This window comes from Caenorhabditis briggsae (assembly GCF_000004555.2).
Source record: "Caenorhabditis briggsae complete genome, chrI, whole genome shotgun sequence".
Classification (NCBI taxonomy): Eukaryota; Metazoa; Nematoda; class Chromadorea; order Rhabditida; family Rhabditidae; genus Caenorhabditis; species Caenorhabditis briggsae.
Genome location: NC_013489.2, coordinates 15,320,284 through 15,341,939, shown reverse-complemented (window position 1 = coordinate 15,341,939; position 21,656 = coordinate 15,320,284). Strand labels below are relative to the sequence as shown.

The following is a 21,656-nucleotide window of genomic DNA, read 5'->3' as shown; positions in this document are numbered from 1 at the left end:
TTTTTCGGTTTTTTTCTCGATTTTTGAAACAATTTTCACTGAAATTTGCAGAATGACTGCTCGCGATCGACTCATCGAAATGCAACAACTATCCGGTATGGAGGAAGGCTTGAGAAACACAAGAAATGATTCAACTGTAAGATTTTTCTACCCATTTTCAGCGGCAAATTTGAACTTTACAGTTTGTAAACGACAATGGACTAGCTCACTTCCTAGAAAGCGTCGACTCGATTCGGCACATTTTGATGACGTTAAATATGGATCGAGAGTCGATTCAAAATGAACAGGTTCGAAGCGAAAATTAAATATTTTTCGCTGATTATCCATACAGCGCAAAACCAATATGCTGCATTTTCAGGAAGCCTCACTTGCTGCCGGTTGTGCCGATCCTCACAAGTGTCGAACTGTGAACGATCACAGCGATCAGTTCATTCGTCAGGCACGTGTCGTTCGTGGGCGTCTTCGCGAGGCTACCGATGATTTGAAGAACTATCCAGAAAGTGGATTCGGAACTGGTCGCGCTCGACATGAGCAGGTAAGATATTGAGTATTTTAGAATCAGCCTAGTCTTGATAGCATTTCTTCTAATTTCAGGTCCGCACTCTGATAACCTCGTTCGAGACAATAATGACTAAATTTAGCGAAGACCAGACAAGCTATAAGAAAAGAGCCTCTCGAAAAGTGGCCGAATATTTCCGAAAACAGAACATTGAGGTGACTGATCGACAGATTGACCATGCACTTGAAAATGGAAGTTTGTTCTCGTTGACACGGAATATCAATATGGGAGTATCAGAAAAGAAGGCGTTGTTCGATGATGTCAAGAATAGAGCCACCGATATTATGCTCATTGAGAAACATATTCAAGACATTTCGGAATTGTTTGAAGATTTACACGCAATGGTTCAGCAACAAGGTAAAAGAGTCGAATAAAATTGAAAGAAAACCGAAGGGCAGCTTTTATTAAAACTCCTCTCGCTTTGGAAAACTTTTTCAAAAAAAATCTCTGTAAAAATAGTTTTGAAGTTTTTAACGACAACTTTTGATTAAAGATTGCAGAAAATTGACGATTTCCATCAAAATTTTTAAAAAACTCTATATTTTCCAGGAGAAACAATTGATCGAATCGAGACGAGTGTGTGCAACGCGACTGAGTATGCTGGGCGTGCCGAACGCGATGTCCGAGCGGCTGTTCAGTACCGTCAGAAAAGTTACAAATGGAAAATCATCATCTGCATCGTTCTCATTCTTCTTGTACTTATTCTACTCATGGCTGCTAAAGCATTCTTGTGGCCTTTTTGATAATCTCGCCCTTCTCATTTTTTTCCTAATATTTTACGGGCAGTTTTACTTTTACATTTTTAATTCATATTTTCACCTCATTCATTGTCAGGAATGATACATACATTTACAGTTTTAAATATTCACAGTCGATTTTTTGTACAGAAGAATAATTAGTTGATAAGTTCAGCATCAAACTCATCGTAGATTTTCGGAGGGACGTCTTTTTCCACGATGATCACTTCCATGTTTTCTGGAAGATCGTCTGTGAACTCGAGAGTCGGCTCGACAGCTGGAATCGGAGCCAATGAGAGGGTTGAGAAGGACTTGGACAGAATCTGTTCCATCGCTGGAGAGACAAAGTTGTCAATAGGATCTTCATGAACCTTTGGCTTTGTTTTAAACACATCCTTCATGATTTCGATCTCCAATCGAATGACAAGCGAACCGTCGTTCCGAAGCGCGCGTTCCACTGTTGCTCTGGGAATGTTGCGGAGTCCCCAGGAGTGTCCCCCGTTCGGTGGTTCTACATGGAAGTCTCCCACATTGATATTGGTGAACACCTTCTCTTCGTTGTCATTCAAAAACATGAATTGGTATTCGGCTTTGACTCTTGCTTCCTGCTCTGGCTTTCTCGATGACATCTTCAAGAAGAGCGACACGGTGCCGGCATTCTCTTCTCGTTTGCCGCCTGGGTAGAGGATGAGTTGCCAGCAGACATCGGGGAATTCGGGGTTACTGTAAGGTTGGGAGGTTGAAAGAGCCTTTGATATATACAGTATTATCGCTGTCTGAGATCGTCGAAAAATTAATATAATAGGAAAATAAAATTTGAAATATGCTAAAAGTACGGTGTTTTTCGGCATTTGTGACTTAAAGAAAAGTTGAACGAGGTACTTCGTTCTCAACCTTCTTTTTCTCAGACAGCGATAATACTTCATATGTTTTGATTTCCTCCACACAAATATCAAGATGAAAGTCTATTAAGGCCAAAAGTATCTCAAAAACGACTCACATCAAAATATCTCCGGTTCTCTTATCTCCAGGGCAACTGAACCTTAAAACAGTATCGAAACTGAGAATAGTGCACCGGTGGGTGGGACAACTTGATAACGTTGATGTCTGTGACATACTCGTCGGATGGAGGAACCGGTGGATTGCTAACCGGAGCCACACCTTCTTCCAACACCTCCATGTCTTCTGGAAAATCATTCGTAGGCTCGAGAGTCGGCTCGACAGTTGGAATCGGAGGCAATGGGTAGAAACAAGGATTAGACAGAATCTGTTTCATCATTGGAGAGACCTGATTGTCAATAGGAGCTTCGTGAATCGGTCGTTCCATTTTAGACACATCGGGCTTGATTTCGATCTCCAATTGAATGACAAGCGAACCGTCGTTCCAGTTATGAACGTGTTATGACCGATCTAATAAAGATGACTTCCAACGCGATGGGTTGATTGGAAAAAATTCGGAATGCTTCTTTTTTTGTTTTAATATACTTTGAATGAATCTAGTACTGTAACGGTATGTTCAGAGTGCTATATGGTTCTGTGATTTTCTCGAAATTTACGTTTAAAATTGGGTCCATCATTTTATCATTCTAGTAGAATAAAACTTAGGTTTGCTACGAAAAAACCATCAATTTGGCTTCATTATTTACTATATTGATATGTTTTGGTTATCTCGCACACGAATCAAAATAATAAACAAATCAAAATAATAAAGTGACAGGGTTGGCGTCTATGAGAGCCAAAAACATCAAAAACTACTTACATCAAAACCTTTCCGGTCATCTTATCTTCAGGGCTACTGAGTCTTAAAATACTGCCGAAATTGTTGATAGTCCATCGGTGGGACAACTTGATGGTGTTGACGTCCATGACATACTCGTCGGATGGAGGAACCGTTGGATTGCTCTGCGTGCGAGTAAGAATTTCGGAAATTCGAGCTATTGCTGCAGTTTTTCACTTTGAATATTTTTAAAAACTAAAAAAAACTAACCCGAAGCATTGAGCAGGAAGTTGTCCTCAATACCAGACATGATTGGTAAGACGTTGCTTGTTCAAACAAAGTGGAGAGTATTGGCTTTTCTTGCCTTCAACGTATCCTTTTCTTGGCAGATCGATAGACGCCTTCTCACCTGCGTCTCCGTCAAGGTCAGTGGCTAGAGAATAAGGGAGAAGAAAGAAAGAAAAAGAAGAGGAAGAAGACGGAGAGACGAGGGGATGGTCTTATTTACTCTTGGGGACAATAATGTGAAATAGCTTCAATTTCAGAAGAAAAGGAAGGCTAACGATGTCACCTGAAAAACCAGCAATTGCAGCAATCACTTTATCTTGTTAACTTTTGAAGAGTATTCACATGAGTTTAATAAGATTGTTTTATTGTTCAGAATAGAGAACCGCAAGTCTACAAATGAGAGAGAGAGGGCAATTATTTGCTCAACTTCGGCTGGAAAACGGAGATAGAAGATATCGTATGGGTTCGTTAATAAAATACAGGAATCATTGTTGGCGGGAAATATAACTGTGAGATTCATTAAGTACAAGAAAAAACTGATAGACAATTATAATATCGAATTAATCAGATGAAGAAGAAATGACATCGAAGTCCTCCAGGAGGTTGATAAGTGAAACCTTATGTTCTTCGAGCAATGTAGTTCCAAGTGAGACTTTTTCTGCGTTTGCATGGATTTCCAAATCGTCTGAGGGTGGGAATTTGTTCATTTAAGAAAAAAAAACACTTTAAACTGACCACATTGCACTTCCTCATCAACCATCATCACCTTTTTAGTATCCGACTCCCCGTTCAAAAATTTCTGGAAGAGAGCACTGTGACAATGAACGCTGTAATCCGGATTTTCCATAATCCAACTAGCAATTTCTGTGATTTTCGGTTGGTTCTCCTTTGGTAGTCTTTCTCCAGTTTCACGATGTGTGAAATAAACAGGTTGATCATTTCCCACCAACTCCTGGAGACGAGCTTCTGCTTGTTGCTCGAGTACTGAGTTGTTGCATTTTTCTTTTGCTGGCTCTGGAATGGAAATTCAGTGATTTCATATTTTCTTGATAAAGTGTATTACCTGCATTCGGATCCACGAACTTGTAGGTCAACGAATCGACCAAACACTCCTCGCAAGCCTCCTTGAACCACTCTCGTGTAATATGGTTGAAGTCCCAATGACGAACATAAACATCCTCGCAATCAATCAAAATGCGTTTTCCTGCTACGGAGCAATACCGTCCATAGATATGCTGACGGATTTTCTTGAGCCACAAATTTCTGTCTTGGAGAGGATACGGCTCTGTGATTCCTGTAGCGATCCTGAACGCAGCCCGATCGTTCTCAATACACTTTGCTCTTCCATTCAGGACTGGGAAGAAGGTGACTCCTGCCAGATACTGTATCTTATTCTCATTGTAGTAAGTGAGTTGCAAATTTTCTGACTGCAGTTGGTATGTGAGATAAGCGTTTTCCGGAATCTGAGTTTTGTTGACTGGCCAAAACTCGTGGAATGAGCTTTCAACAGAAAAATTGAACATCGGGAACGAGACAGCAATAGTGTTTCTTGGAAACGGATCCTCTAAGTGTTGCATTAGTGTGGGTTGCTCTTGATATGCATTTCGTAGTTGTTCCTGAATAAATGCGAGACTCTTTGAATCCACCAATTCCGCACCATCCGGAGCCATAATTAACAAAACTTTTGGCGCATTTTGAGCATTGAAAAGGATTCTTTTATACGTCCCTTGAGCCAGAGTTTTTGGGCAATATGGAATGCTAGCCACTGGGTAACCGTGCTCCATAGCACATTGCTTGTTGGCACCATCAATTTTCTTGTAGATGGTTGAGAACAAGGTTGAGAGAACTGTCATTGTCTGAAAGAAAAACATCAATGCAAGAACATTATAAAGCAAAGCTAGTGGGAAAACGAAAAAATAAGATTGAGCAATCTGACAGATGAGTTGTCAGAAGTCACTAATGAGATGTGCTTCTTGCTGACACAACTCCTCCAGATACTCATATTACTTTTAGGAAATGTAAGATATAAACAACATGTTATGAATGACTAATTATCTTCGATTGTTTGCTCATTTGGAGACTTCTTAATATAAAATCAAAGAAGTTCAAATCATGCTGAGCAGTAAATGGGCCACCCCGCGGCGTACATCTCCCTTTTTTGGCTAGAGATACAAAATAAATTAACAAAAACCATATATTTCTTTCATTCTTGGACGCCATGTGCTTGTTAAAATATGAATGGAAACTTCTGAATTTTTAACGAGATCTGGTTTTAAAAATGCAATCTGAAACATGCATGATAGGAATTTCCAGAATTTCTAAAATAATGCTCTACCTGCAGTGATGACAATAAATTCTTGTTCCCTAAAAAGATGTGTGCAGTACATTTCATTTATGACCCAACGTATTTGACACTCATCCTCAATTTCTCAGTTTACTTTTCCTCAGAAGATAGATTAGTCATAACTAGTCAGAGATCACCGAATACTGACTACAGATGAATGAGGGTAAAAAAGTAACGTATTCAATAACGCTTCTCAGAAGTGTGTGTCTCTACAAGCAAATAACAAGATTTCAAACTACCCGTTTCCATGGAGATTGAAGTAGAGAGACTGCAGACAGCAGACAGCAGAGAACTTCATTAAGTTTAAGGGTTCTGAAAGAAGAAGGATACTTTTGCTCTTGCATATTTCTTGGAGACCTTTGATATCTAATACATCATATTGTTCTAGAAATTTCTGTACTCTATTCATCATATTTATTAAAGAGAGCAGTTGAGAAATGCAAAAGTAGGGTCCTAATAATTATAGTGCGGAGAAAATCAACTTAAAGGAAACAGGGAATCGAATCTTGCGTTGAGATTGCTAAGAAGAAAAAAATAAAGCCGTTAGTTCTAGAAAAATAAGTCAGAGTTGTAAATTAAGCAAACACGGAATTGAAGGTAATGGTTTTCAAGGACAACAATTTAGACTGTTGAGGGGAACATTATGCAGAAGGAAATATAACAAAATATTTCTCGGGAAAATAACGAAACAACCGATGTGGGAATAGGACGGCAAAACTGATTTAATCTGGTGGGAAGGAGAAAGAAACAAATGAAAAATATTTCGATTAGAACTTGTGATAAGTGATAAAGCATGCGAAATTTAAAAATTGTAAATTTGAAAAAAACAATTATGAGAAAGAGGAACATAAAGTTAGCAAAAACCAAAAGGGAAGATTACGAAAGGAAATGTGAATGGGCAAATAATTAAAAGAAAAGCTAATAAAATTCTCACATCATCAATTCACCATCTTCGTTTTCCAACTTTATTGGTTTTTGTCCACAGTTGATGCATGCAGCTGATCTTCTGAAAATTAAAGAACATTTTAAAGAGTTATTTCTTTTTTTTCATTAAACATATAGTGGATATATCCAGTATGATGTCTCTTTAACATTGTGATACTGACAGATTCCTGCACCACAATAAAATCAAATAAGCAAAACGAAGCAGTATTCTTTTTTAGTGTCAAATTACCGGTACTCTTCTAACTTACAAACGTAAAATTTCCGCTTTTAGCCATTTGTTCTCCCGCTGCATAACTTCGAACTGTTCTTTTCTTTCCAATTCAACCTGTCTAGATCTTTTTCTGCTTTTTCTCACCGCATCATTGTTTTTGTCTCTTTTCAGCATGTATAGGGGATCCTTCGTTTTCTCTTCAACACTTTTTAATTTGTAGTTTCTAGCCTTGGTTCTAGGAACGTAGTCCGATCGCTTCTCCAGATCAAATGGCTTCATATTCTTTGGCAATGGAACTTCTTTCTTTTGATCGTACTCCATAACTTTTCTTCTTTGTACTCTTCTCGAAGAACTATTTTCCTGTTTCTTCTTCTTTGCTCCTGGTTCATAATCCGATTCATTATCTTCTATTTCAGGCAAGTTGTCCGATGATGACTCTACTTCAAATGTCACTTGCTTAGAAACCTCTTTTCTTAATAAATGTTTTTCGAAGTCATTCAAATCGTCATCTTTGTCATCATCTTCATCTGCGAGTTGCTGATTATTAGAATCTCTGGAGCCAAGTCCATTGTTCTGGTGTAAGATTTGCTTCATCTGTGGATACTCGGAACCGGAAGTAGGATCGAACTGTTGGAGGCCAACAAACTGCTGGCCGTTGGCAAAATATTGAGCACTAGGAGAATAACCATACGGGTAACTTCCAACGTAGTTCTGATCGTTGAATGAATAATCTCCATTTGGGAGTGGGTAGTGATGCAAATATAATGGACCACTTCTCTCTATCTTGTCATCATCTGAGTTGTCAGTTCGAACAAATTCTGCATTGTCTTTACTTATTCCTCGGAGAAGGTTAGAACAATTTGGATATCTAGACATTTTGTTCTAAAAGAAGGTGTATTTCTGTAATCGAACAAGAAAACTTACTGAAAACCTTTGAAACGAAATGATGAGCGATGTACACCGAATTTAATTTTCCAAATAAACTGTATAGATAAGCTACCACTAGCTACACTCTTACGTTTTATTCAGAAAATTGGGAAGCAAATTCAGGGGGTGCTACCTGCAAAACGAATGTTTAAAAAACATGAGAAGAACCCAATACTAGGTCAAACAGGTGCATGAGTAATACAAAAAAGATAAGGAATTGATTGCAGAGTGGAAAAAGAAAAGATAAACGGAACAAGAAATCTAGCGAGAAAAAGTGTGAATCATTCTTTTGAAGAACATGGTACTAGATATACTAGAACTGATCAAATTAACCATTTTGAAATTCGGGGTTGTTCGAAAGATTAGAAAATTGCTTACCGTATTTCCTCATATACAAGCCCACCACAGCCGTCAACGTTGAGCTCAATTATCTCGATTTCTGTGAAATATATGGGCAAGTGGTCAACTGATCAAATGTTTATCATAATATTACCATCACTTTATTTGTCGACAAAATTTTGGTAGCTTTAACAGGAATAGAGATAACTAAGCTCAAATTTAAAAGTTGAAGTTTCTCTATTAAATGTTTTACGGTATTCTCTAACAATTTTTTTCTAACAAGAAAACTACATATAAGGTGAAGAATATTGAAAAAACTCCCGGTGTCTTGCAAATGCTTATACACTCTTAAAAACAGGATATAATGATATGGGACCTTGTGGAAGCCAGTTCAACATGAAACCGGCGTCCCTGCCAACAGACGGCAAAGAACGACAGTTGTAAATGATGACAATGCTGCCGATGGGTGAGGACGAGACGAAAATGAAAATAAGGGAAGATTGGAACAGACGCAGATGGGTGGTGAAGAACAATTGCGAGAGCGCGAAAACGAAACGAAACGAAACGAAAATGAAGAAAGAAACAAGAGGCAGAAACGAAGGAAAAACGACGAGCAAAAGGGCAACTCTAATATCAATACATACCGTAAACACTCTAATAGAACGCCACCCGGACCGTCCTTGTTTGAGCCTATATGTCTCATTTCTCTTGGAAGATATCAAAAAGTTGTCAACTAATAGAAAGTTTATCATGAAATAGCAACATTTTATCAGTGAACCATTTTTTGATATCTTTCAGAGAAAATGAGATACATGGGCTCAAAGTTGACTATTCGGGTGGCGTTCTATTAGAGTGTTTACGCCGTAAACTTTACGGTATGTTTTTTTTTCAATAAGGATCTTGGAAAATCCAGATATGGAAGTATAATGCAGCATCAGGGATACGTTCTCTCCAATTTGAGTAGTCTTGAATCATTAAGTTAAACATTTGGTTGTTTTCAAGTCTATTCGTTTTCAAGTCTAGAGTCCATGCGCTTTTCAGGAACAACAGAAAACTTTTAGGTGAGAAAAACTTGCCATCCTGAAACAAGATAAAACAATTCACCTCCAATCTTCCTTATATATCCGCCTGAGAATCTTCGACTGTTCATCCATCTACTTGCCACGTGTACCGGACTGTGTATGGTAGTCTCGTCGGCTGAGCAATGCGTGGGCAAGTTTGTTGGGTGAGGTTTGTCTTGGAAAATATGGATTTTTGAAAGTTTTGCAGCTCTCGGACCAATTTCTCTGTCCAACGATATCCAAGCTGCTGTGTGCGGATGATGGACCATTACAAACGTTACTAAATGGGCGGAGCTTACACACATTGCTTCCAGTGGTTCTAACAACGAATGCACATCCAACATAAGGCACAGATTTGGGTTTCTAGGTCATCATGGCCTAAAATTGGGATTTCTAGGCCATAATAACCATATTTGAACATTTTCCAGACTCCTCGTCACCCTCTACACACTGGTCCGCTTCTCATCATCAGAAGACGTCACGAAAGATTTTCCATTTTGTTAGAGTTTTTGTAAAGCAGTGCTAACCAATGGAGTTCATTGGATACACTGGAGGAGACATAATAATTTTTTTTTATTTTCAAATTTTTTGTAATATAATGCTGTTCTTCTCCGAGAGGACTATACGAGATTTGGTGTTCCAGGCCGCTTTTTCAAGCTTGAAGAGTGACCTAGAATACCAAACTTTGTGTAGTCCTCTCGGAGAAGGCTAGAAATTCAAACGGGTTTTCTAATTTTTTGCAAATTTCGCTTTAAAAGTATGTTTTTCGCCGATTTTCAAGCTTTTCAGAATGTCAAAACTCCTTGAAAAACGTCTAAATGCTTGTGCAAAGTTCGACGATAATAAATATTACACAGAGTTTCAAAGCTATTACAATATTGTCGCTCAAGTGCATTCAGTAGTTTTGACTGTCAGAAATGTCTATGTTCTACGTGTTTGGAGAGGCTCATCGTTTGGACCAAAGCATCTGTAAGCTGATTTTCAAATTAAAAAAACCAAACTTTCAAATGTTATTTTTACAGAAAGGAAAGGCGAGAAGCTCAAATGTGTCACATAGACAAAGAAATGTTTGGATCCTATATCGTTCCACCAGATATACAAGTTATGAGAATTATCGAAAGATTCGGAAAATCGGATTTAATCGAGATTGTTGTCTATGATGATCATATTGAGACTGTGAAGAAATTAAAGTCCCTTGACTTTGTTGCAATTAAAAACGTCCATGCTTATGTGAAAGGCGACAATCTAACAATGACTCTTCATGGTGAAAATGGGGGAAAACATGATCGTGGAATCTGGGTGGTTCCGGAAAATTCTGTGAATTTGAATTTCCAAAGAATGAAAACACAGTGTGCTGAGTGGTTGCTTATTGTGCAAAGCGACCCTAATGAATATCGAGAATTCGGAATTTCTGATTCTGATGAATCAAACTCGGATGTGACTCTTATTCAAAAGGATCTTGACGAGAATCAAATAGCGAAAGCTTGCAATAAAATTGTTATTGGAGATCACATTTCTGTTGATTACTTTCAGTACGAGCGCTATGAGAAAGCCAAAAAATGGTTGAATTTTCCAGGCAATCTTCAAAATGCAACTATCACTTTCTCACTCATGCTCACTCTGAGCACTGCCGCGGAATCAATGCCAAGTTTCCACATAAAGTTTATTGCAGCAAGGAAACTGCTAAAATTTTGAATTTAATTGTTGGGTAAGTGATATTTATGTTTTGAAAAATGAAAAAAAAAATCGATTTTTTGCAGAGAACCCCTTCCGGAAGACACGATCCAACCTCTCGACCTTAATATTCCCTATAAATTCGAAAATTTTCAAGTCACTGCAATCGATGCGAATCATTGTCCTGGAGCAGTGATGTTCGTGTTTCAAGGACCTTTAATCGATGAAATCGCGGGCGGTCCGATTCTCTGTACTGGCGATTTTCGAGCAGAAGCATCGTATATGCGACAGTTTGAGAATGAGAAACTCGGTTGGGTCAAGGACATATCTTTTGCAAGAATCTATCTGGATAATACGTATTTCTCCGTCGATGTTGCTTTTACTTCAAGAGAGATTTCAGAACAATTGTTAGTGCATTACAGACATGAGCGGAATTCCTTATTCCTTATTCCTTCTTCCTTATTCCGGGTGTTTTTTCTATTCCTTATTCCTTATACCTTCTTCCGGGTTTTTCAATTTTTATTCCTTATTCCTTATTCCTGATTTTTTCTTATTCTTCCGGATAATTCGAACAATTAAAAATTTGAAATTTAAAATTAGAAAAAACGCTTTCTAAACCTAAACTACCACTTAAAAAGTCGTTTGATGAAGCCTAAATTCCTCTTTTATACGTTTTGTCAAAAAGTTTCAAAACACATTCGGCTTTTTTCGAAATTTTGTTCCGTATTCCTTATTCCTTCTTCCTTATTCCGGGTGTTTTTTCTATTCCTTATTCCTTATTCCTTTTTCCGGGTTTTTTAATTTTTATTCCTTATTCCTTGTTCCTGATTTTCAATTTTTGTCCCTTATTCCTTATTCCTTCTTCCGGATTTTCAAAAATTTTATTCCGCTCATGTCTGGTGCTTTAGAGCGCAAAGGCAAAGAAAAATCAAAAAATTGGAGACCCCGCAAATTCCGGGGAAAGAAAAAACCTGGGAAAAAAATCGGGGAAAAGTGGGCGGAGGGAGTCGGGGGCGGAGCCTAAAATGCAACCCTGGCACGGTTTTTCTGCACATTTGGACATGGTCATGAGGGGGCGAAGCCTAAATTGCAACCCTGGCACGGTTTTGCCGCACGGTTTTTCTCGACTCCGCCCACTTTCCCCGGTTTTTCCCCGATTTTTTTCCCCGGAATTTGGGGGGTCTCAAAAATTGGAAAATTTTGCAGACTTCAAAAAGAGATTATGAATCATCCGGATGCTGATATCGTGCTACCACTACACCAGCTCGGTCAGGAACGTATAATCGAAAATCTGTCTTACAGAATATACGAACCGATTTTTGTGTATCCGGAAAAATTGGCTATCGGCAAAGTTTTGGGATTCTTTTACGAGTATGGAATCGCAAATCAGAAACGACAGATCCAAGTGGTGGAAAAACGCGAGTGGACGTAAGCGCGCTCTAATCGTTATCAATAGAGCGAGCTTTGTTTAGGATGCCAGATGCCCTAGGAAAGCCAATAATTGTCATCGAGGTCACACAAGTTGATCATCTATACGGAGGAGTTTCTGAATCGTAGGTGTCACCTAGATTTTTTCACAAATTATTGATCTTTTCAGCGATCCTAACATCAGAGTTCCCTACTCCGACCACTCGTCGCGCGAGGAGATTCTGAAATTTTTAGAATGTTTTCAATTCAATGAGATCTACCCAACCTCCAAGTCCTACTCAAAAGCTGAATTCAAGACAATGATGCAAGCTGGAAAAACATTTACAGAGAAAAATTTGGAGAAGTAAGACAAACAATTTTTTTGGAATTTCACAGAAAGTTTCAGACAACTTGAACTCCACTCCTTCGTTGAAAAGACTCCTGAAATAAGGATTCCAGGACGATTTCATCGATCCGATTATCCGGAAGGAGAGTGGCGAGACGATCAGGAAGAATATATGGTTGGAGATCTGGATGAGTGGGAGGAAGGACCACCGGAGACGGTTCCGGAGCCTATGGTTAGGAGAAAAAACCTGAAAAGACGTCGGATTAAATCAATTTAAAAATTAATTATTTTTTAAATTTTAATGTTTTTGCATTTTTCAAAAACCAAAATAATGAAATTTAATGAATTTGTATTTGTTTTATTTGTTCCGTGGCGATTCTTAATTTTCGTATTCGGGAATTTTGAAGAGGGAAACGATCATTTTGGAGGTGAGAAATTAAGGACTTTGAAAAAATATTGATTTGAGTTTCATTCCGGAGATAAAGCTGATAAGTTAATGAAAGATGAAAAGTCAGCTTTATTCAAACTGAAAAGAAATTATTCGAAAGCACAACTTCTGGCGCTTTTATTTTGTATCCTTAGTTCGTCTGACAGTCACTCTTGAACATAGTTTCTTTTTACAGAATATGGGATGAGTGTAGTAAAACCAACAAACAATTATATGAGCTCTCGCGTCTATTAACCACGGTCGAATTATATAAAGAACGATGCTGCATGAGCCAAAACTCTCTATGACGGAAATGGAAGAGTTTATGACAACTGGCAGCAGGATAAAAATCATTGTTATCGTTAGACTTTTTTCAGCTTTTCTATCATATTTACGACGTAGCATATTACTCCTGAATCAGACAAGAAATTGGAATACAGGTGAAGTAAAGACATACTGATTCCTCTTTCGCCACAGCTTCCGCATTATTAAAAAATTCAAACACACAATTGTTATGATAATCGAGGGATAGAAAGTGACATCAATTATGTTTGACAAAGTCTGTGAACCATTTTATTCGATAAAGAAATGTTACGAACTTCACTCACCATGCTAATGTCTGGTTGGTTTGAAGTGATCATCACGGAGTCAGCTGGGAATGGGGGATTCATTGCAACACAAGAAGCACCGGTCATGTATCGAGGTAGAGCCAGAATAAAAGCAAACGGGATTGAAAAAATGAGAAGGTAGACGAAGAATGATGCCTCAAATAAACTTATAATGGAAAAAGTTACAAAAAAATCCAGAAACCTTCTTCCATGCTTCAGCAAAAAGTAGATAAACTCGTATCAGACAGAATGAAATCGTTGACAAATTTTTAGCGTAAACAACTACGTAGCTGACGAATACCATAATGCTCATCAATTTTTCCATTTGGCATATACAACCAATGTCCAAAAAACCACTATTCGGTATTCGAGAAACTAGAAAATCGATCAAAATGTGACAGAAATTGAAGTATTCCATTATTAAAAATTGGATATACAACATAGGATGCAAAGTGTTCGGATTCAAAAGTTTCCGATTTTTAAAATAGAAAACTGTCATTCTGATAGTAATGGCTATAGGGGGAACACTATAAATTGCACTGAAAAATAAAAAGAAACTGAAATAGTCAATATGAATGGGCATCTTTGTTTGGCGAGTTAGTAGAAAGAAAGCAGACACTTTCTGTCAGAAAACAAGAGCACTGGAATTGTGTTTTGCCGTTTAGACGAAGAAGTGGGTTAGTCAGAAGATAGTGATTAGTGGACATATGAAAAATTTGAGGGTATTTTAAATTCAAGTATTTTCCAAGGCATACAATTATGAGAAACATATCGAAGATCAGTACAGTGTAGAAATTCGGTTACAGTTCATTTTCGGAATCTTACTTGTGTGTAAGCTAGATTGCGCAAATTTTTTTTGAGTTTTGCATTCTTGGTAAAAGTCGAATTTTAGGTTTTAATGAACCATTTCTCAGTGAGTTTTTCAAAGCTTCTAGTTACTTGCAGTTTGATGCTCATCAAATGAGATAATGATGGTCCCAATTTTGAATGGAATATTCGAGAAAATCACACAACCAAACTACAATCTTAAGTTACAAGCTAAGTTACAATACTAGATTCATTCGAAGTATATTAGAACAAAAATATGCGTTCCGAATTATATCTCAAATCTGCAAAAAAAATATCTCAACTCTGCAAAATCGTATTTTCTCTTGAAAACGCATCTCCTCTGTTTGCCTCTCCTCGGTTTCAAGGGAGAAAAGTGGGCGGAGTCTCATGACACACAAAGTATAGTGGCCGGCGCGAACCCGGGAAGTGTCGGCTGCTTCTGGGGGAAATAGAGGGAAATTGCTGAAAATTGATAGTCTGACACTTTGAAATGCGGAGAATCCGAAAATCCACTCTTTGGAATCTACTTCTCACTATGGAAACGTTTCTGTCTTGCTCGACTGATACTTTAACAAAATGTAACATTTGAATAATGAAATAGAAGAAACAAGAAGGAATTAAATTTTGCAAAACGTTGTCTAGGTCTATTCATGTGCTGCATAAAAAAATTTAGCTTGGATCTTCAAGATTAAGAAAACAATGAAAGAGTATAAACATCATTCCAGGAGACGTTTGTTTCTTGGAATTTTTAAAAGGTGCTCTCTCCAAATGAGAAATTAAATCAGAACTATTCCCGAAATTGAGTTGTTTGTGACAACTTCCGAAAATTAATGAGCATTCAAGTTTTGACCCTTTGACTCAATTCCAACCAACGTTGTCATACTAAACTTGATATTCATGCGGAATCCTCAGATTCATTTCAACCCATCAAACAGGCATTGGAATTTTGATGCACCACATTTCCATGTGTACTTCAAATCCGTCTTAATTTTTCTATTTTTGAGCTGCATTGGTCCATAGTAACGACTTCTTCAAATGACATAAAATGCAGAAAAATGAAATGTCGGACCTTTTTGTTTTAAAATGAAACTTTGAATTGCTGACATGACTTTGGATTTTAATGAGAAAACATTTCCAAATGACGTTTATTGTGTCAAACTCTCTTATTACAGCCTGCTCGTAACTTAAATGTTATTTACTGCTATTCTAAAATCCCAGAAGTATTTGGCTTATAAGTTTTCTTCATTCTTTCAGTCCTTGATTAGAAGGAGCTCTAGCATATAATAATGAGATACTCTGGTGAAGAATCGATTTCTCTCGTCTCTTCATCTTTTTTTTTTGAAAGTTTTTGTTTGGAATAAACTTTTTTCAGTTTTTAGGAATGACTCCCAGACCGGAAACCTTTGGAAGCTTCATGCAATGTCTTCTCGAAAACTGCTTTTCAGCCGCAATAATTGTGAGTTCAGGTTATTTTCTGTATTTTCACAAATTAATTTATCAGATTCTCGTCCAAGTAATCAACAGACGTCAGCAGTTGGCAAACATCGAACGTGCCAAGAAGGAAAAAGAGATGGAGGAGGAGGTCAAGAAAAGAAAGGAGGAGGAAGAAAACCGGACCAGGAATGATGAAAACGAGGAACACGGAGAGTCCACCACTGAAAACGAGACGAACAAGGATGGGGTACACCCGAAAACTGATTAATTTTAACACTTGTTTCGATTATATTGATATGATTAATAGATTACTCTTGATGTCAGCTTTATGCTACGTTTTAAAGATCAGAACAAGAAAGCATTTTTACGATCAAATAATGTGCACGACTCCTCTTTAATCACCTTTAAATTTCTCATTATAAACTTTTCCTAACTCTCAATATGTCTTCCCTTGTTCTGTAAAAACTTTAAAAAAATAAAGCAGTATTGTTAAATGAACTAACATATTTGTGTTAACGAGTAGGGTTCTACATGAATTGGGATCATAGAAGTTGTAGGCTCGGAGTGTATCTCTTGTAGACAGACATCTGTTTTGTACTTTCTCGAATTTGCGGACTGAGGTTATAGATCATCAGATAAACTAAAAGAGAAAATTATTGATTACTCATTCAAACAATTCAAACCCTTACTTATTTCTCTGACTGATTGTGATTCTTAATGTTCAAATTGGTCTCTATTCTTCTGTTTTCGTTGACACGCCTCCTTCACATCAGAGTAGAATCATGTACCACCTAATTTCTACCTTTGTACACGGTGCTTCTCAGAAATTTCGGTACCACAATGTGTGGATGTGGTTGACTCCTCCTATGCTTCTAAATATACGCAACAGTTTCTCGCTGTCATTTTCCTTTTATTTATGAGTTTGCGCCGTTTCTCTTGTTTTCTTACTCACTCTCATCACTCTTGGTTACCTAAGTGAGCATACTCATCCGAAATTTCACTTTAGTCACTCTCCCTTACCTTCTTGTTGTCTATACACCCTCCGAGTATAAGCCTCTCTAATCAGGAGGTGGGTCAGAGTTATAATTATACTTTCACTCTCTTCTTCTTCTTTTATTTATAGTCGAAATACCAGAAGGATGCTGTGGTCGGTTCTCAAGTTTTTCTTCGTGGCGATGTTCTTCTATTTTGTCTTTGTTCTCATTCTAGTGAGTTCCTCTTTTTGTTGCTTGTCCCTGATATTCAACTTTTCAGGTGCCCTTCTACTGTCTCTACCTTTTTCTTCGCTGGATGTTCACAAAACCCAAACGTCTGGAAGGAAAAGAGTGGGAGGAAAATAAACAGAAAAAAATCAAGGAGCTCAAGCTAAAGAAAAGAAGGAGACGGAATTAGACGCCTATCCAAATGTCCACCGTTTGAAAATTGATCATCCTTCAACTCCATAATGTAAAACGATTGTCATACTAATATGTATTCATACTTTCTCCTTTTGTAAAAAAATGTGTTTCTCTTAAATGAATGAATTGATTTCTAAACAAAGAAAGATCTAACATTTACGGACACACATTCCACAGGAACTCTAATCGAAATTTGATTCTCATCGAATGAGATAATGATGAACCCAAATCTGAATGGAATATTCGAGAAAATCACATTACCAAATTGCACTCTTAATATTTAGTTGCAGTACTATGTTCATTCAAAGTATATAGGAACAAAAAAAGAAGTATTCCGAGTTTTCCCTAAGCGTTGGAAGTCGTAGTTCGTAGATCGTTCATAACTTGGCTCATTATACACCCTAGAAGCTGAAACCAGTCTCAAACATTATCATTTCCAGCCTTTTATCTATTTCCGTCAAAAAAAAAGCGAGAAAATATCTCAACTCTGCAAAATCGTATTTTCTCTTGAAAACGCATCTCCTCTGTTTGCCTCTCCTCGGTTTCAAGAGAGAAAAGTGGGTGGAGTCTTCTGACACACAAAGTATAGTGGCCGGGAAGTGTCGGCTGCTTCTGGGGAAACGCGCCGATGACTCTGTCTGTTGCGTTTATGAACTGTTCCGCAACGTTAAATAGAGGGAAATTGCTGCAAATAGTCTGATAGTCTGACACTTTGAAATGCGTAGAATCCAAAAATCTACTTTTCGAAATCCACTTCTTAATATGGAAACTTTTCTGTCTGTCTCGGACATTCACTTGAATGGCGGTACTCGATAAAAAAACTGAGTAGAATAAAACTGTAACATAGTAAAACTGGGCATAATAAAACCATACTTAACAGGCCTGGCCGGGCGGAGATGGTGTCTTGAGCCTCCTATCTAATAGGGAACCTATAGGGCTGAGAATCGAAATTTTAAATTCATACAAACTCCAGTTTCCCCAAAGTTTCAGCCTGATTGGTTCAGTCTCAGTTTTTTTCGCGGATTTTTTTGTCATTTTTTGTAGTTTTTACAGGTTGCCTGAATAACCCCATCGAATATCTTTTTCTGAGAACTTTCGTGAAGATACAATACTGTATTGTCGAGGCGAGGACCGATGTCTAACCAACACAAGCATGTTTAAGAATTGGTTTTCTTCGATTATAACTGCTTAATTGTTTTTCAGAATGGAAATTGCAGTTTTATTCCCTTCCTGTGTCGTCGCGAAAGTCTATCTGCAGTTGCCGCTTAGAGACAAGAGAAAAAAGAGAGACGCAGACGACAAGGCAACCAGTAGCCGATATCCATCGTCGTGCACTCATTTATCGAATTTCATCCGTTTTCTTCTATTTTTTCTCCGAAAACGTCTTCCAATTGATGCCACGTCATAGATATTCTGAATAAAAATAAATTAACGAAAATGGCGACTTCCGCTATGTTTATTCTGGATTTAAAGGGAAAAGTTAGAAATTGTTCGAAATTGGCTTCTAATTTTTATTTTTCTCAGACGATAATATCCCGAAATTATCGTGGCGATGTGGACATGACAACGGTCGATAAATTCATCACTTTGTTGATGGAGAAGGAAGAAGAAGGGTTGGCAGCACCGGTGCTCACTTATCAGGACACCAATTTTGTGTTCATCAAGCACACAAACATTTATTGTTAGTTTTGAGTACAAGTCGATTTCCGACATTCTTTCACACTGGATTATTGTTTTTATTGTCTAGATAGTTGAATTTAAATCAAAATGTTCTATTATTTCATCATTTCAGTGGTCTCAGCATGCCGCTCCAACGTCAACGTCACAATGATCCTTTCGTTTCTCTACAAATGTGTCGAAGTGTTCTCCGAATACTTTAAAGACGTTGAAGAGGAATCGATTCGCGACAATTTTGTTGTAATCTACGAGTTGCTTGATGAAATGATGGATTTCGGTTTCCCACAAACCACAGAAAGCCGCATTTTGCAAGAGTGAGTCTGAGGAAGCATACTAATAGCCAATCTAATTCGGTTAAGCAGATAAATGCATTCAAACATTCATGTTCATGAAACTCACACGTTTTTCAGGTACATTACTCAGGAAGGCCAAAAGCTGGTTTCGGCACCTCGTCCTCCGATGGCAGTCACGAATGCTGTTTCCTGGAGATCCGAGGGAATAAAGTACCGGAAAAATGAGGTATTCCTGGATGTGATCGAAAGTGTCAACATGCTGGCAAGTGCCAATGGAACAGTTCTCCAGTCGGAAATCGTTGGAAGTGTCAAAATGAGAGTTTATCTCACTGGAATGCCTGAATTGCGGCTTGGTTTGAACGACAAAGTTCTGTTTGAGGGAAGTGGAAGTGAGTGATATTCGGAATTTGAGAAGTATAGCTAAGTGTGATATTTAGGAGGAAAGAGTAAGTCGGTCGAGCTGGAAGATGTGAAGTTTCATCAATGTGTTCGTCTGTCTCGCTTCGATACCGATCGCACTATATCATTCATTCCCCCTGATGGCGCTTTCGAGTTGATGAGTTATAGGTGAGTAGAAGCGACCTAGAAAAAAGAAAATCATTCGAGTTCTAGACTGACTACTGTTGTGAAGCCACTGATTTGGATTGAGACAAGTATTGAGCGTCACAGTCACTCGAGAGTGTCATTTATCATCAAGGTATTTTTATTCTCTTTCTCCTACTACCTCTATCATTGATTTCAGGCAAAATCTCAATTCAAACGTCGGTCCACTGCCAACAACGTTGAAATTATCATCCCAGTCCCATCTGACGCAGATTCGCCGAAATTCAAGACCAGCATCGGATCGGTGAAATACACACCGGAGCAGAGTGCATTCGTATGGACCATCAAGAGTTTCCCAGGCGGGAAGGAATACCTTCTCACTGCACACCTATCTCTACCATCTGTTATGAGTGAGGAATCAGAGGGAAGACCACCGATCAAAGTCAAGTTCGAGATTCCATACTTCACCACTTCGGGAATTCAGGTGCGTGAAGTTTAGTCAGAGGTATCTAATTTAGTTTAACGTTTCAGGTACGCTATTTGAAAATCATAGAAAAGAGTGGCTACCAAGCGCTTCCGTGGGTTCGGTATATTACGCAGAACGGAGAATACGAAATGAGAATGAAATGATAATGGAATCGTTCCCACAATGTTTATAGTATTACCCCATTTGTCTTCTAAATCTAAGATCAAACTATAATGCTCATCTATCTATTTTAATGTTCATTTTTCTTCTCTACTCAACACATGTTGTGCTTCTTGCTCTTCTTCTCCAACCAGATTGACCTCGATTCATTTTTTTCCTTTCCCCTATTTATTGATTTCTTTATTTTTGTCCTATTTCATCTCTTAAATGGATCCGACGTGTTTTCTAAAGATGTTTTCAGACGTCTCTCAAAATCTAAATATGATCCTCAACCTGTTTTCATCGAATTGTACGCTCGAAATAAATACGTTCTCATCATGAGCTAGTTTAACTGATTTCAGGTTTTCTATGAAAACTGTACAATATTTGATCTAGTGGATAAGCGGAGTAATAATGATTCGTTTGAAGAATGCATCGGACACTGATGTTTGTTGCAAGTCGATCTCTGCGAGCATCTGCTATTTCACGAACAATCACAAAAGAAAGAAGTGAAGCAAATCGACTCATGGAGCAGATAGTAGAAGACTTGAAAGTATAAAAAAGATTCTAGATATTCAAAAAATAACTATTTTTAGACGAAAGGAACGGAGTTTGTGATCCCTGGACGAGATTCGTTTGCTCGGCAAGAGTCAGCTAAAGTTTTCGAGAAACTTGTAGCGTGTGGTGTCAAATCGGAATTCCTATTAGATGCCAACACGAAGAATGCGTCGCTGTTTAAAACAGTCGTCTCACAACCTGCTGTCTCTTTCGAAGTTAGTTTTTAAAGCTAAGCAGAAAAATGGATATTGTTTTTATAGATCATTGAAACACTAGTCAACGTTGGATATGTTACTTTTGAAGACGCAATTCGACTTTTAGCGATGTAAGGTATTTCTTTGTTTTTCAAAGTTTAGTTGTTTTAAGCTTTGATGGGCACGTTAAAAATTATATATCGCAGCGAAAAACACACAAAATTAAACACGTTTCAGACAACAATATTCCCCCTAAACCAGCCCATCGAGGTGACGTTCTATTAAATATCAATTATACGGTACTTCCGTCCGTTAGTGTATCACTCTCGAAATGAAGTGTCACTATTCATCAAAACGACCATTAATTCTGATGAAGACGTCATATTGAAAAGTTTCACACCTTCCCTTATCTTCTCATTTTTATCAAAAATAGATACTTTCCCTTTTCAATTAGATACGTTTGCAGCTACACACCCTCTTCATCATTTTTTTCACTTTGAAACAACATAAATAGGTA

General features: G+C 37.9%; 9 protein-coding genes across 9 annotated transcripts in view; 5 read left to right on the top strand and 4 right to left on the bottom strand.

Annotated features, from left to right (window-relative positions):
- Positions 1-52: 52 nt before the first annotated feature.
- Positions 53-1,302, top strand: Cbr-syx-4 (the record flags this gene model as incomplete). Its single annotated transcript, XM_002640572.1, has 5 exons — positions 53-136; positions 183-287; positions 359-535; positions 595-916; positions 1,109-1,302. The coding sequence occupies 5 exons, from the start codon at positions 53-55 to the stop codon at positions 1,300-1,302; spliced, it is 882 nt and encodes a 293-aa protein (XP_002640618.1).
- Positions 1,303-1,454: 152 nt separating this feature from the next.
- Positions 1,455-3,323, bottom strand: CBG08732 (the record flags this gene model as incomplete). The annotated part of the gene is made up of 4 exons (XM_045241623.1): positions 1,455-2,072; positions 2,339-2,563; positions 3,064-3,236; positions 3,284-3,323. 4 exons carry the CDS (start codon positions 3,321-3,323, stop codon positions 1,455-1,457), a joined length of 1,056 nt encoding a protein of 351 aa, XP_045093837.1.
- Positions 3,324-3,861: 538 nt separating this feature from the next.
- CBG08730 lies at positions 3,862-5,154 on the bottom strand (the record flags this gene model as incomplete). Its single annotated transcript, XM_002640570.1, has 3 exons — positions 3,862-3,986; positions 4,037-4,315; positions 4,365-5,154. 3 exons carry the CDS (start codon positions 5,152-5,154, stop codon positions 3,862-3,864), a joined length of 1,194 nt encoding a protein of 397 aa, XP_002640616.1.
- A 1,421-nt stretch (positions 5,155-6,575) lies between these two features.
- CBG25424 lies at positions 6,576-7,677 on the bottom strand (the record flags this gene model as incomplete). The annotated part of the gene is made up of 2 exons (XM_045241622.1): positions 6,576-6,651; positions 6,839-7,677. The coding sequence occupies 2 exons, from the start codon at positions 7,675-7,677 to the stop codon at positions 6,576-6,578; spliced, it is 915 nt and encodes a 304-aa protein (XP_045098820.1).
- Positions 7,678-9,918: 2,241 nt separating this feature from the next.
- CBG08727 lies at positions 9,919-13,190 on the top strand (the record flags this gene model as incomplete). Its single annotated transcript, XM_045241621.1, has 9 exons — positions 9,919-10,097; positions 10,151-10,660; positions 10,705-10,836; positions 10,889-11,209; positions 12,009-12,230; positions 12,275-12,355; positions 12,400-12,573; positions 12,616-12,787; positions 13,179-13,190. 9 exons carry the CDS (start codon positions 9,919-9,921, stop codon positions 13,188-13,190), a joined length of 1,803 nt encoding a protein of 600 aa, XP_045093836.1.
- CBG08726 lies at positions 13,121-13,915 on the bottom strand (the record flags this gene model as incomplete). Its single annotated transcript, XM_002640568.1, has 4 exons — positions 13,121-13,394; positions 13,440-13,543; positions 13,591-13,746; positions 13,793-13,915. The coding sequence occupies 4 exons, from the start codon at positions 13,913-13,915 to the stop codon at positions 13,121-13,123; spliced, it is 657 nt and encodes a 218-aa protein (XP_002640614.1).
- A 3,076-nt stretch (positions 13,916-16,991) lies between these two features.
- Positions 16,992-17,244, top strand: CBG25423 (the record flags this gene model as incomplete). The annotated part of the gene is made up of 2 exons (XM_045241620.1): positions 16,992-17,060; positions 17,107-17,244. 2 exons carry the CDS (start codon positions 16,992-16,994, stop codon positions 17,242-17,244), a joined length of 207 nt encoding a protein of 68 aa, XP_045098819.1.
- A 1,442-nt stretch (positions 17,245-18,686) lies between these two features.
- Positions 18,687-20,392, top strand: CBG08724 (the record flags this gene model as incomplete). The annotated part of the gene is made up of 8 exons (XM_002640567.1): positions 18,687-18,728; positions 18,774-18,930; positions 19,042-19,240; positions 19,337-19,608; positions 19,657-19,786; positions 19,832-19,916; positions 19,962-20,246; positions 20,294-20,392. The coding sequence occupies 8 exons, from the start codon at positions 18,687-18,689 to the stop codon at positions 20,390-20,392; spliced, it is 1,269 nt and encodes a 422-aa protein (XP_002640613.1).
- Positions 20,393-20,817: 425 nt separating this feature from the next.
- Positions 20,818-21,656, top strand: part of CBG08723 — a gene marked incomplete at both ends in the record, with an annotated part of 2,126 nt that continues 1,287 nt past the window's right edge. The window contains 3 exons of the mRNA XM_002640566.1: positions 20,818-20,940; positions 20,984-21,160; positions 21,206-21,270. Of these exons, the coding sequence (XP_002640612.1) occupies positions 20,818-20,940; positions 20,984-21,160; positions 21,206-21,270 (365 nt within the window). The remainder of the gene's footprint in view (positions 20,941-20,983; positions 21,161-21,205; positions 21,271-21,656) is intronic.